The sequence below is a fragment of the Gorilla gorilla genome, chromosome 17 (genome assembly GCF_029281585.2).
Source record: "Gorilla gorilla gorilla isolate KB3781 chromosome 17, NHGRI_mGorGor1-v2.1_pri, whole genome shotgun sequence".
Classification (NCBI taxonomy): domain Eukaryota; kingdom Metazoa; phylum Chordata; class Mammalia; order Primates; family Hominidae; genus Gorilla; species Gorilla gorilla.
The window spans coordinates 92,915,342-92,929,855 of NC_073241.2; the positions used below are offsets into that span (position 1 = coordinate 92,915,342).

At 39.4% G+C, this 14,514-nt stretch overlaps 1 protein-coding gene across 2 annotated transcripts; it reads left to right on the forward strand.

The window, feature by feature from the left end:
- Positions 1–468: 468 nt before the first annotated feature.
- SERPINB13 (serpin family B member 13) lies at positions 469–11,819 on the forward strand. Of its 2 annotated transcripts, XM_019013810.4 has the most exons (8): positions 469–576; positions 1,775–1,956; positions 2,768–2,854; positions 5,420–5,548; positions 5,927–6,044; positions 7,432–7,574; positions 8,108–8,263; positions 10,038–11,819. In XM_019013810.4, the coding sequence occupies exons 2-8, from the start codon at positions 1,792–1,794 to the stop codon at positions 10,440–10,442; spliced, it is 1,203 nt and encodes a 400-aa protein (XP_018869355.2). In that variant the 5' UTR covers positions 469–576; positions 1,775–1,791; the 3' UTR covers positions 10,443–11,819. The 2 variants fall into 2 exon arrangements, with proteins under 2 accessions (XP_018869355.2, XP_030859577.2); XM_031003717.3 differs by lacking the exons at positions 469–576; positions 1,775–1,956; positions 2,768–2,854; positions 5,420–5,548; positions 5,927–6,044 and adding an exon at positions 7,181–7,315.
- The last annotated feature ends 2,695 nt before the right edge of the window (positions 11,820–14,514 follow it).

Sequence of the window (14,514 nt, forward strand, 5' to 3'; positions counted from 1 at the left end):
TACAATTAATGGATGGAATACTTGAGAATAATAGGTGTGTGTGTGTATGTGTGTGTGCGTGTGCGTGTGTGCGCATGCTCGCTTGTGTGTGGCTGCGTACCCAAACTTTTCTTGTTCCTTTTTCTTGTTCCTTTGTAGCAAGATAGTTTTCTTTCATTTTCTTCCTGGCATTTGGCACTCCTAAATAATGCAAATGCAAAAATAACTCTGTTACAGAGAATGACTTGTCAGGACACAGCTCTGTCCATCTGTGGTAAGTAAAGTATGCATTTAATGTATGTCTTCATCAGGCTATACACCTTTGGTTCCCAGCGTTGGCTGTACATTGTAATCACCTGCGGTGATAAAAATTCTGATGCCTGGTTTCCACTCGAGAGATGCTGACTCAGTTGGTCTGGGGTGGGGCTTGGGCATAGATTTTTTTTAAAGTTCCAAGGAGATTTTAAGGTGCACGCAAGGTGGAAAACCACTGCTGAAGCAGATGTGGAGAACTATAAATTAAGGATCCCAGCTACTTAATTGACTTATGCTTCCTAGTTCGTTGCCCAGCCACCACTGTCTCTCCAAAAACCCGAGGTAAGTTCTTATTTTGGCTCCAATTTAAGACCTCTGTATTTTGAGAACAATGATGTTTGTTGTTTGAAAGAATTACTTTTATTTTGCATAGACTTTCTGGAGGTAGTTTTATTTACTTCAGTTCCTACATGGCCATGACAATGTATCTTCTTTGACAGTAAATTAATCCATTTTATTTCTGAGTTAACCTGTAAAGGATCTCTGCAAGGAAACCTGAGGTTGAAATGGAAGCTTTGATATCAGATGTGGGATGCCTTAGCGGGGATGAGCCCTTGAGGGCAAAAGGCCCCAAAGTATGTGGGCTTTAAAAAACTTTATTTTTCATTAATCTTATTCTTGTTTTAGGATTCCTCCTAAAGCCTTTACTTACTAGTTTTAAAGTAGTTGGTAATGAAGCAAACATAAAAACAGTTCTACCTATTTATTTTTGGCAAATATTAATTGCTCTTTAAAAATTATTTTTGTGAAATGACAAAAGTAATGCAAGCCATGTACAAGCCTAAAACAATACAGAAAAGTATAAAAAAGAAAACCCTTTCATCTCCACCTAATAATTCATGACCAGAGATATGTGGTTTCTGCTTCAGAAAAATTCAGCCCAGAGTCAAGTTTGTATGCAGTTAGGGAAAGGGGTTTAAGAGATTTAATCAATCCTGTCACTCTCTGGGCTGAATTTTGAATCAATTGAGAAATAGTATCAGATAAGGATTCAAGTCTTGGCTTTATTATTGCTAAGGTTGGATCTGAGAGCACTGCTTGAACTTGAGGCCCGTGGAGATTCTTGTGCCTACCCCCCGCCTTATCATGGGCCCCACATCTGGACAAACTGGTGTCGCCTGGACAAGGGCTGGGTCTACCTGGGGAAGCTTCCATGAAGAGGAGGCTGTGGAGAGGCAGAGACAGGCAGGTTCAGACAGAGAGCAAGAGAATAAAGCCATTAAAACATTAACCCCGCTCCCCGGGGAAATAAGAACTGAGCACCACCGGATGACGGAAGACTCCAGCAGATTGATGGATGTCTCCCGGCAAGAGAAGGCCAAGAGAGGACGTGAGAAGCAGGCAGCAGCGACCTTTCACCAAAAGGGTAGAAATCCCTGTATTCCGGAACGATGCAAGAAGAGGAATAGAAGCAGGAAGGATTCCCCTGACACAGAGTAATTCAAATGTTCAGTTTTGATTGTTGTTCTTGCTATTCTAGGTCTCACTAAAATCATCATGGATTCACTTGGCGCCGTCAGCACTCGACTTGGGTTTGATCTTTTCAAAGAGCTGAAGAAAACAAATGATGGCAACATCTTCTTTTCCCCTGTGGGCATCTTGACTGCAATTGGCATGCTCCTCCTGGGGACCCGAGGAGCCACCGCTTCCCAGTTGGAGGAGGTTGGGCGCAGTCAGGGGGCTTCCTTGTTTCCTATGCACAAATTCATTTGGGGGGTTTTGTCAGCCCTCTTGCATTATCTTAAAAATACGCTCTTCTTGACCTGTGGACCAGGAAACAGAGACTTTCAAGACAAGGAGCAATTTCAGGTCTATCAGGAAAGCCCTCTTCCCTTTCCAAATACCATCTCCCCCCCTGCTCCCAGATGCTTGAAATTTTTTTGGGTAGAGACTGGTGAGTAACCTTGTCCAAAGCCATTGCACTCATAATTAAGAAAGAGCATGAAAAGTACTTATGGAAAAAGTGACATAATCCCCACAAGGGTAAAAATGACATATCCAAGATGAACACAGGAACACATAAGCCAATATGAGTTCCTTAGAAAAAAATTAGAGGTATTTTTAGTAGAGAAGGGGATTCACCATGTTGGCCAGGCTAGTCTTGAACTCCTGACCTCAGGTGATCCACCTGCCTTGGCCTCCCAAAGTGCTGGGATTACAGGCATGAGCTTAGCTGGGCGTGGTGGCAGGTGCTTATAATCCCAGCTACTCGGGAGGCTGAGAACAGAGGTTTCAGTGAGCCAAGATCATGCCACTTCACTCCAACCTGGGCAAAAGAGCTAAACTCCGTCACAAAAAAAAAAAAAAAGAAAAATCAGAGGTAAACACAGAGCTTTTCATGATTTTGCAAGGAGGGAATGTCACCTCGTATACCACTGAGGTTTCTTTCAGAAGCGTCCACTCTCCCCTGACTGATTCTGTGTGAGGTTTTCTCTTCTCTGAGCACCACAGTAATATTTTCTATCTCTTCCAGGTGTTTCACTCTGAAAAAGACACGAAGAGCTCAAGAAAAAAGGCTGAAGAAAAAGAGGTGGTAAGAATAAAGGCTGAAGGAAAAGAGGTGGGGAGATGTGTTTTACAAACTTCAGTAGAGTTGCATTTTAGGTGTGGGGTCTCTGGGGAAAAGGACTGAGAAAGGCATGAAAGCAATATTGTTGCTTTACTATTAAGCAATAGTAATCACTGTAGACAAATATTGTTGTAAGGATTATACAATAATAATAACCCCTTAGTATTGAGAAGAGACCTTAGGTGTAATGGACAATACCGCTATGATAGAACTGGTAAAGGCTAATAGACAGAAAAGTTCCCATAGCAGAGTGGATGGATTTTGGAGTTAAACAGACTTAGGTCCAAGTCCTGGCTCAGTCACTTAAGAGCGATGCTACTTTGGGCAAGTTATTTATCTTCTTTCAGCCTCTGTAAAGTGCCCAGTAGGGGCATCTGGCGACTGAGCCAGTGGTGGTGGTGGTAGTAGCAGTAGGTGATATTATTGCTAAACTCCACTCATATTTTTAACCCTGTGGTGATGTTGTATTTAAAAAATTATTACAGGCCCAATGACTTCCTGAGGTCTTTTCCAGCTCCAGTGTTCCTGTATTCGCCACCCAAAGGAGAGTCTACTCACTTATGGGAAAGGAATAAGCCCATTAGGTCGGGGCTAGGATCAGATGTTAGCACTCTCAGGAAGGGCACAGCTGCTCTGACAGTAGTCATAGTGCAATTCCAGACCCTCATAAAACCATGGCTCAGATCACCCAGAAATATGAGCTGCTCATTTCACAACCCCAAAAGGCTAGGTCGTGTGGGTGGCTCAGTTGCACCTGTGGAGGGTCAGGCTTCCTTTCAGGGTTTGCGCAACCAAGTTGGGTCATATGGCCACTGCAATGTTCCCTCAACTGAGGAGTGCAGTTGTCTTCAGAGCACATTCTTTCTCAGCCATGATAGCCCATGTAGAACCTTTGTGCAAATTCGAAAACAGCTCATTCTTTTGGATAGCTGCTCTACTCCTATGTGAAGGGCTAGATGACTGGGGTGGGAACTGAATTTCAGCTTTGTGTAAGGCAAAGCTTACACATACATGCTGTCTAGCAGTTTTGCCCATTCCCCAGAATTTTCCTGGGAGCCACAGAGGTATGAAGAGAATAGAATTACTGACTGAAAGGATATTAGCACTGGAATACATCTTAGAAGTCATCTACTCCAATCTCCTCATTTAATAATTTGCCCAGAGACTGGCTTGGCATGTACCCATTTGATTATTATGTAAATTCAGAGTATTTTGAATCTTGCTTTTAAAAAATGCTGATAAAATCTCAAGACATATGTACAAAAGGTATAAGGAAAAATGCAATAAACACACTTTAACCCCTCCTTTAAGTGTACAAAATAAACTATTACCAAATCAGCTGATGCCCCTTAGGCTGATGTATAACACCTTCCTTGAGCACACCCCCATCCTCTCCTCAGAGAGGAAGTCCCACTATTGTGGATTAGGTGTTCATTATTCCCACGTATTTATTATTTCATTACATACTGTATATTTTTGTCATTCTTCTTTGGAACTTGATTATTTTTGGCTTAGCATCATGTTTATAAGACTCATCTATTTTAAGGGGATACTTATAGCTCTATTTGATTCATTTTTATAGCTATTTCCTCATTTATTCTGTTGATGGGGCCGGCCTTCCTTCCTTCCTTCCTTCCTTCCCTCCTTCCTTCCTTTTTTCTTTCCTTCCTTCCTTCCTTCTACAAACAATGCAAAAATGGCCTTTTTAATGCAAGCCTCCTAATTTGCCTGGGTGAGAGTTTATCCAGTCCCAAGCTATCCAGTATAGTAGCTACTCAAGTGGCTATGGAACACTTGCAATATATCTAGTTTGAATCCAGATGTGCTATAGGCATAAAGTGCATATTATATTTTAAGAACTTAGTATGAGAAAGGAATACAAAATATTAATTTTAATATATTATTTTTGCTGAAATATGTATCTTATATATTAATATGTAATTAATATTTATTGTATTTATATGTTGAAATAATGACATTCTAGATATGTCGTTAAGGTAACATAGAATATGAAAACTTCAATCAGAAAACTGATGGGTCCTACATAAAATATTCAGAAAATTTTTTTTTTCCCCTGGAGACAAGGATAAATCTCACTTCAGCCCAATGTGTAGTGACTCATACCATTAGGAGTCACTCTTCTTATTCACTATCTGGAAAAATTTCCAAACTTCAATAGATAAGAATCGTCCGGAGAAATCACTTACTTTCCTTAGATGCTTAGAATCTTGTGGGGAGCTAAAAACAAGCTTATTGAACATTTAGTGAGCACTTTTATTTGAGACCAAAAAAACCCACAACTTGAGTTATAAATGCAAGATCTGTGGTGTTGGGCTGGCAGAGAAGGCTTCTCTCTGGAGCTGAGATTGGTCATAACTGACATTATCATATGACTTGGGTAAAGGCTACCTGATATCCAGGGGCCACATCAAACACAGGGATCACCCTTGAGGCTGACAAACGGAGGGAGAGACCCAGCAGCCGCATCCTCTTAGGGGAGAATCTGGGCTTGCTTTTGCCAAGATAACCTGCTGAGATTTTGTTTTAATTTTCAAGATTGAGAACACAGAAGCAGTACATCAACAATTCCCAAAGTTTTTGACTGAAATAAGCAAACTCACTAATGATTATGAACTGAACATAACCAACAGGCTGTTTGGAGAAAAAACATACCTCTTCCTTCAAGTAAGTTTGCCGTGCCTACCATATCTGTGAGTGGTATTCTGGAATGGCCAAATGGCCCTGGTAGGACTATGGGTCCTGAAGTCGTGCTGCCTGGCTCTGGCCAGATCCCTGCGGTGCTTTTCCATCCTGATCTACAGATATTCAGAACTGCAGGGAGTTTCTTTTTAGTCCTGGCAATCTGAACCTGATTTTTGCCTCATCCCCAGAATAGCTGCATAAAAATGTGCATGCAGGAACTCAGTGTGAGATGCCCAGGGCCTTAAAATTTCTCTTAATGTATTAGTCATCCTAATGTATACAAATATTTATTTAGAGATGTTGGCAATTGATAAATTGAGTTTTTAACCTCTTTTTATTCCTTCCTTGTTTCTCCTAAAGAAATACTTAGATTATGTTGAAAAATATTATCATGCATCTCTGGAACCTGTTGATTTTGTAAATGCAGCCGATGAAAGTCGAAAGAAGATTAATTCCTGGGTTGAAAGCAAAACAAATGGTAGAGTATGGGTGGGTCATTCATTGCAAAAAAACAAAAACAAACAAACAAACAAACAAAAAACACTTCTTGAAAACCTGCTGTGAATGAAGCCCTGGATTTGTCACTGCGTGGGGTGCCATGCAGTGCACAAGCTTTGGGAAGGGACTTGAGATAGGTTTTGCAGGGTTGGAAGGGCAAGCCTGGGCCTAGGAGGTAGGGAGGGCACTACAGATGGTGGAGCAATTTCAGCAAATGTGGAGTGGCCAAGGGGAGCCAGCAGGGGACTGCATGAAGCCAAATGCACGGAAACGCTTGCTGGAGAACTGTTTACACATAGCCATGGATCACAATATCTTGGGGGTCCTGAAAATAGGATGATGCCTGTCTTGGGTTTACATTCTTTCCTTTATATCAGAGACTTTCTTCCTGAGTTTTTCTCTGTCTGTGTTAAATGAGAAACATGCAGCTCTCCCATCAAGACTTGTCGTTCCCATCCACAGCTGGGGCCACCTAGTCTTCATCTTCACTTAAGCATAGTGCAGGGATAATGACAACCTACAGCCCTCCCCACAGCAGAGGATTTGACAAGTTTCTTATCCCATTCTTCCTTTCTCATCCCCTAGTATGAGAAATCCACAGAGAAATGTTAATGTGGAAATTCACCTTGGGGAGCAATAGCTGATACTTTAGTGTTAGAGTTTCGGATTCCATTTTTATACCAATTATCAGAGAGACCTTTGTTATTCAGAAAGTGGGGTTTTTTTTCCCCTCATGCTTGGTCTGAAGAAAGGAAATAAAAGAAGCAGAAAAAATAGGATCTTTCAAAAAGTTGGTTGAACAGTATTTTTTAGAATTTATTGTGGGATAGGCTGAACTCAGAGACAAAAATATCAACTCCTTCTCCAATATAATAAGTAATCCCTCAGTCTCAGGTGGTGACTATATTGAATGGTAAGCATAATAGCTGACACAGAGTGCTTGTTATGTGTGAGATGATGTTCTAAGGGCTTTACATGTGTTAAATCATTTGCTCCTTTCAACAACCCTATGAGGCAGATTTTATTCCTATTTTACAGATGTGGAAACTGAGGCACAGAGAGTTTAAATAACTTGCCCAGGATTCCTCAGCTGATAAGAGGCAAACTGGATGCTAACAGAGGCATCTGACCCCAGAGTCCGGACTCTTAACCATGAACCTCAATTTATCCAGTGGGATAAACAGGCGATGGGCAAAATGAGAACCTCCCCGTCGATTCTGCCAGCAAACCCTTTGTCAGCAAGGCCCTCAGGTGCTGACCTGGCTGGGTTTTTAATGATCAGTCAAGTCCATCTGCATCATATTTGTCATACATATTACTTGTCATTTGGAAGATGGGTCAACCTTTTTCTGTTTCTTCATTTGCAGAAAAAATCAAGGACTTGTTCCCAGATGGCTCTATTAGTAGCTCTACCAAGCTGGTGCTGGTGAACATGGTTTATTTTAAAGGGCAATGGGACAGGGAGTTTAAGAAAGAAAATACTAAGGAAGAGAAATTTTGGATGAATAAGGTATGGCCCTTAGTTTATTTTCGTGATGTGCTTACACATGGAATGTAAAGTCTAAAGTCATGGCTGGGCGTGGTAGCTGACACCTGTAATCCCAGCACTTTGGGAGGCCAAGGTGGGTGGATCGTGAGATCAAGGGATCGAGACTATCCTTGCCAACATGGTGAAACCCCGTATCTACTAAAAATATAAAAATTAGCTGGGTGTGGTGGTGCACGCCGGTAGTCCCAGCTACTTGGGAGGCTGAGGCAGGACAATTGCTTGAACCCGGGAGGCAGAGGTTGCAGTGAGCCAAGATCACGCCACTGCACTCCAGCCTGGTGACAGAGTGAAACTCCATCCCCCACCCCCCCCCAAAAAAATCTAAAGTCATATTTGAGCAAATGCATACTGGTAGATAGTAGATGCTCATTCTGAGACTCTGATATTGGGTTTTATTTTAGATTGAGCTAATTATTTTGATGAACTAACTTGGTTGCCTTAATGCCTTTGGTCTTATGTCCTTTGATATTGTGTGCTCTGTTAATTTGTTGCAGAGCACAAGTAAATCTGTACAGATGATGACACAGAGCCATTCCTTTAGCTTCACTTTCCTGGAGGACTTGCAGGCCAAAATTCTAGGGATTCCATATAAAAACAACGACCTAAGCATGTTTGTGCTTCTGCCCAACGACATCGATGGCCTGGAGAAGGTAAACGCTTACACCTCCTTATTCTTTCTTTCATTTCCTAAGGCTTTTTGTCTCAGGGCTTCTGAGTAGGAGCTGGTGGTCAGCAGTGTCAAACAGAAAGTGTTTCTCACTCTCCAGCAGCTACAGATGGATGTCTACTGGGGAGCATTAAATAGTATGGGTCAGGTTTATTGAGAACAACTAATCCTAGAATGTTTGGGATGAACTAAAATGAACATTTAAGATTATATGGGAGTCCTAACGATCACCCACCATTCTGAGAAATGGTTGGTATCTACGGACCCCTTTCCGGGAAAAAAGAAATCACATATGCATATATACAACCAGTTCTGCACACTGTTCAGTAGGCTTTTGGAGGTTTTGAATTTCTTTCTTACACCCTTACACCATTGATTTAGTCTCATCCATTCTGTGGTTAAAAAAATTTTGTGAAGGCCGGGCGTGGTGGCTCACGCCTGTAATCCCAGCACTTTGGGAGGCTGAGGCGGGCGGATCACGAGGTCAGGAGATCGAGACCATCCTGGCTAACACGGTGAAACCCCGTCTCTACTAAAAATACAAAAAATTAGCCTGGCGTGGTTGTGGGCGCCTGTAGTCCCAGCTACTCGGGAGGCTGAGACAGGAGAATGGCGTGAACCCGGGAGGTGGAGCTTGCAGTGAGCCGAGATAGCGCCACTGCACTCCAGCCTGGGCGACAGAGCGAGACTCTGTCTCAAAATAAATAAATAAATAAATAAATAAATAAATAAATAAATAAATAAATAAATTGTGGCTAGTGTTCTGTATTTTGAAAATTAGGAGAGTTTTGTTTCAAATCCCTGTTTCTCTAGTGGCTTTCTGACCCTTGAAGCTTCTTAACTTCCTTGAACTTCAATACTTTCCCATCTCTGAAGAGGGCTCCATGGTGGTTAACGTGCAGCAGTGTTGGAATGATTAGAGAAATGTAGCCTAGAAGGGGTCTAGGACATAGAAAACACTCAAATGATAACTGCTATCATCTTATACTACCAGATGCCGTGCTACTTCTGTGAAATATTGCTAGTAGCATTTTAAGTTGCAAAATATTTTGAGACAGCAAAATAGCAATATGTCTGAGAGCTTTAAGAGTATTTCTGATTCAAAAACCCCAGTTGTGGGAATTACTCTAAAGAAATAATGCGGAAGAAAAAAGTTGCCTTTCTGAGTCAAATCAGTTATTTCGGTATTAAATACACTGGAATGCCCAGTTTGAAATTCATCGTAATTATTATTTTGTATCCTTAGTAACTATCAAATCTATCACAATGCCTGATACAGACTAAATGTTTGTAAAGTGAATGAATAGCTAAATATTGGGAAAAATTTATCAACTTCATAAGAATATTATCTAGCTGTTTGAAGATAGGAGAGATATGCAATATTGTGAAAAAGTTTACTTTTTATCAAATAAAATGGACATTCACTGTGATTGCAACTATGTAAATATATATGCATTCAAAGACTAGGAGAGATAGTTAAAATGAAATATATACTAGGTTGATAAAATAAGAAATGACTTATTTTTAATCTTTAAAAATGTATTCAATGCTATGGGATTTCCACATCTACACAGATAATTTAAACAGAGAAATATAACACAACCGCCTGCAGTATAAAGACAACAATCTAGTGAAATAAAATTTCTACTTTTAATATTACTAAAATTAATAACTTCTGACTGACACAAATCAGTGTTACACTGTTTTAGATTTTTATTGATAATCATACCATTCTACTCTTCTTTTTTTGAAAATAGATAATAGATAAAATAAGTCCTGAGAGATTGGTAGAGTGGACTAGTCCAGGGCATATGGAAGAAAGAAAGGTGAATCTGCACTTGCCCCGGTTTGAGGTGGAGGACAGTTACGATCTAGAGGCGGTCCTGGCTGCCATGGGGATGGGCGATGCCTTCAGTGAGCACAAAGCCGACTACTCGGGAATGTCGTCAGGCTCCGGGTTGTACGCCCAGAAGTTCCTGCACAGTTCCTTTGTGGCAGTAACTGAGGAAGGCACCGAGGCTGCAGCTGCCACCGGCATAGGCTTTACTGTCACATCCGCCCCAGGTCATGAAAATGTTCACTGCAATCATCCCTTCCTGTTCTTCATCAGGCACAATGAATCCAACAGCATCCTCTTCTTCGGCAGATTTTCTTCTCCTTAAGATGATCGTTGCCATGGCATTGCTGCTTTTAGCAAAAAACAACTACCAGTGTTACTCATATGATTATGAAAATCGTCCATTCTTTTAAATGTTGTCTCATTTGCATTTCCAGTCTTGGCCATCAAATCAATGATTTAATGACTCCAATAATGTGTGTGTTTATAACCATCCTCGAAAGTGAAATGTCCTTTTCTTTGTGCCATGCGTAAGGTGAGTCAAACCAAACATCGTTGATAATCTCCCTTTGGTTTCCTTTGAAAGTAAATTGGTATCTTGTAGTTTTGTGCACACGAAAGGAGAGAAAGTCTCTCCAGTAAAGAGTGCAAACTAGTAATTTTGGGGGGTCTCTCTAATTCTAGTATTTTGACATGTTATAATACGCAAGTAAAATAAAACAATAGTTTACTCAGCTCATGTTACTATTCCCCAACAGATATTGTGGCAAATCGCACATAGGAAAGAGAATTTGAGAATACAGTAACAAAACATAAATTAAAACTCAAATGCCAGGACAAAATAAAACAATATACCAGATGGAGAGGATGCCCATATTTTCATCTTCCATTCTAACATTATCCATTGTTAGATGCATAAGCATTTTGATATTGTGTAATAAATGTGGTATTTGAGAAGATAAATGATGTAGTTGATCAGTATTCCTCCTCTATCACCTTTTTAGACTTTGTAAGGTAAATATTTGGACTAACTTTTAGAAAAGTTTCCCTTTTTTTCTCCATTTACATTTTTCTGGGTTTTTTTTTTTGAGTGAGGTAGGAGTATTACCAAATGATATTTTCTGAAGATGCTTTTTGGAAAGCTCTGAATCTATACCTAATGCTCTTAATTATTGGCTTGTTTCATTTTTTTCCTCCAGTTTTTAACAAGATCACATAACTGGCTTATTTTTAACAGCTTTGTCAAACTACAATTTACATGCCGTAAAATGTACACACTGTAATTTTATAATTCATTGACTTTTAGTAAATTTCTAGAGTTATGCATCACCACAATCCAGTTTTAGAATATTTCCATGACCCTAAGAAGTTTCCTCATGTCTATTAATATTCCCAATCCTAGGCACCACTGAGTCGTTTTCTGTCTTTATAAGTTTTTCTTTCTACATCTTATATAAATGGAATCATAATACATGTAGTGTTTTGTGTCTGGCGTCTTGCACTTAGCATGATGTTCTTGAGGTTCATCTGTTGTAGTATGTATTGATACTTAATTTTTTTATTGCCGAATACTATTCCATTGCATGGAAAAGACCTATTTTATTTCTAGGTTCACCAGTTGAGGGACATTTGGATTGTTCCCACTTCTTGGCTGTTAGGAATAATGTTGCTCTGAACATGTAAATAAAGATCTTTGTGTTCACATATGTTTTCATTTCTGTTGGGGAGATTCCTAGGCGAGAAATTACTGGGCCATATGACAAATCAATAGTTAGCTTTGTAAGAAACAGTCAAACTGTTTTCCAACGTGACATTTTATATTCCCACCAGGAATGTTTAAAACTAGTGTCTTCAAATCCTCACCAACATCCAGGATTGTGTCTTTATGATTATAGCCATTTTTGTAGGTACAAAGTGGCATCTCATGGTGGTTTTAATTTGCATTTCCATAATATCTAATTAGGTTGAGCTTTTTTTATGTGCTTATTCGCCATTTGTTTGACTTCGTTTGGTGAAATGTATACAAATCATTTGCTCATTTTTAATTTGGGCTGTCTGTCTTGTCTTCTCATTTTATTGAGTTAAAAGAGTTCTTAATAATCTCTGGCTTACAAGTCCTTAATTTATCAAATATATGATACATGGACATTTCCTCATAGTCTGTGGTTTCTTTTAATTTTGTTATTAGTCTTTTTAGAACATATATAATAATTTTTAAAAGATATAATTGAATACCATAAAATCTGCATATTTAAAGTACAATTCATTGATTTTAGTATATTCACAGAGTTGTGTAGACACCTCCACTGTCTAATTTTAGAACATTTATAACACCCCAAAAGAAATCCTATACTCATTAACAATCACTCCCCATTCCTCTCTTCCCCAACTCATAGAAATTAATATTCTATTGTCTGTCTCTGTGAACTTGCCCATTCTGGACATTTCATATAAATGGCATCATATAACATGTGGCCTTTTGAAACATGATTCTTTCACTTTGCCTAACAATTTTAAGTTACATTCAATTTGTAGTATGAATCAATACTTCATTCCATTTTTGGCTAAGTAACATTCCATTGTATGGGTACGTTAGACTTTGTTTATTCATTAATTAGTTAACAAACATTTGTATTTGACTTTTTGGCTCTTATGAATGTTACTATGAACATTTTGTGTGGAACAAGTTTTTGTGTGGATATATATCTTCGTTTCTTTTGGGTATATACCTAGGAGTGGAATTGCTGGGTCATGTATTACTAGTACCTTTGTGTTTATCGTTTTGAGGAAATACTAAATTGTTTTCCAAATCAGCTGTACCATATTACAATACCACTGCAATGCATGAGGGTTCCAATTCTCTACATCTTAGCTATACTTATTCTAGTCTTTTTAGATTTTTGCTATCCTAGTGAATGTGAATTAGTATCTCAATAGTTTTGTGGGATCTTTCATAGGGTGATTGGAGTTCAGCTTATCATTAATATTTCTTTTTTTTTCTTTTTTTTTTTTTGTGATGAGTCAATCTCTGTTGCCAGGCTGGAGTACAGTGGCGTGACCTTGGCTCACTGTAACCTCTGAGTCCTTGGTTCAAGCGATTCTCCTGCCTCAGCCTCCCGAGTAGCTGGGATTACAGGCACGTGCCACCAAGCCCAGATAATTTTTGTATTTTTGTATTTTTTTTTAGCATAGACGGGGTTTCACCATGTTGGCCAGGATGGTCTCGATCTCCTGACCTCATGATCCACCCACCTCGGCCTCCCAAAGTGCTGGGATAGCAGGCGTGAGCCACTGCACCCAGCCCATTAATATCTTCTAAGGTTCAGGCTTTTGGTATCAAATCTGAGAATATTTCCCTAATGATTAGTCATGTTGAGCATTTTTTACTGTCTCTGTTGGCCATTTTGTATGTCTTCTTTTGAGAAATGTCTATACACGTTCCTTGCCCATTTTTAAAATTAGGTTTTTTGTTTTCTTGTTATTGTTTGTCATTTTTATATTTTGGATATTAACCTTTTTTTTCTTCAACTTTTACTTTAAGTTCAGGGATACATGTGCAGGATGTGCAGGTTTGTTACATAGGTAAAGCATGTGCCATGGTGGTTTACCGCACAGACCATCCTATAACCTAGACACTGAGCCCAGCATCCATTAGCTATTCTTTCTCCCTGTTAGAAGTGAGAACATGTGGTATTTGGTTTTCTGTTCCTGCATTAGTTTGCTGAGGATAACAGCTTCCAGATACATCCACATCCCTGCAAAGGACATGATCTTGTTCCTTTTAATGGCTGCATAGTATTCTATGGTGTATATGTACCACTTTTTTTTTTATCCAGTTTATCATTGATGGATATTTAGGTGGATTTCATGTCTTTGCTATTGTGAATAGTGCAGCAATGAACATACATGTTCATGTATCTTTATAATGGAATGATTTATATTCCTTTGGATATATACCCAGTAATGGGATTGCTGTGTCAAATGGTATTTCTGCCTCTAGGTCTTTGAGGAATCGCCACACTGTCTTCCACAATAGTTAAACTAATTTACACTCCCTCCAACAGTGTAAAAGTGTTCCTTTTTCTCCACAACTTTACCAGCATCTGTTGGTTTTTGACTTTTAAATAAGAGCCATTCTGACTGGCATGAGGTGGTATCTCATTGTGGTTTTGATTTGCGTTTCTCTAATGATCAGTGATGTTGAGCTTTCTTTCATGTTTGTTGGCCACCTGTATGTCTTCTTTTGAGAAGTGTCTGTTCATGTCCTTTGCCCACTTTTTAATGGGGTTTTTTTTCTTGTAAAGTTGTTTAAGTTCCGTGTAGGCTGTGGATACTAGACCTTTGTCAGATCGATAGATTGCAAAAATTTTCTCCCATTCTGTAGGCTGTCTGTCTGT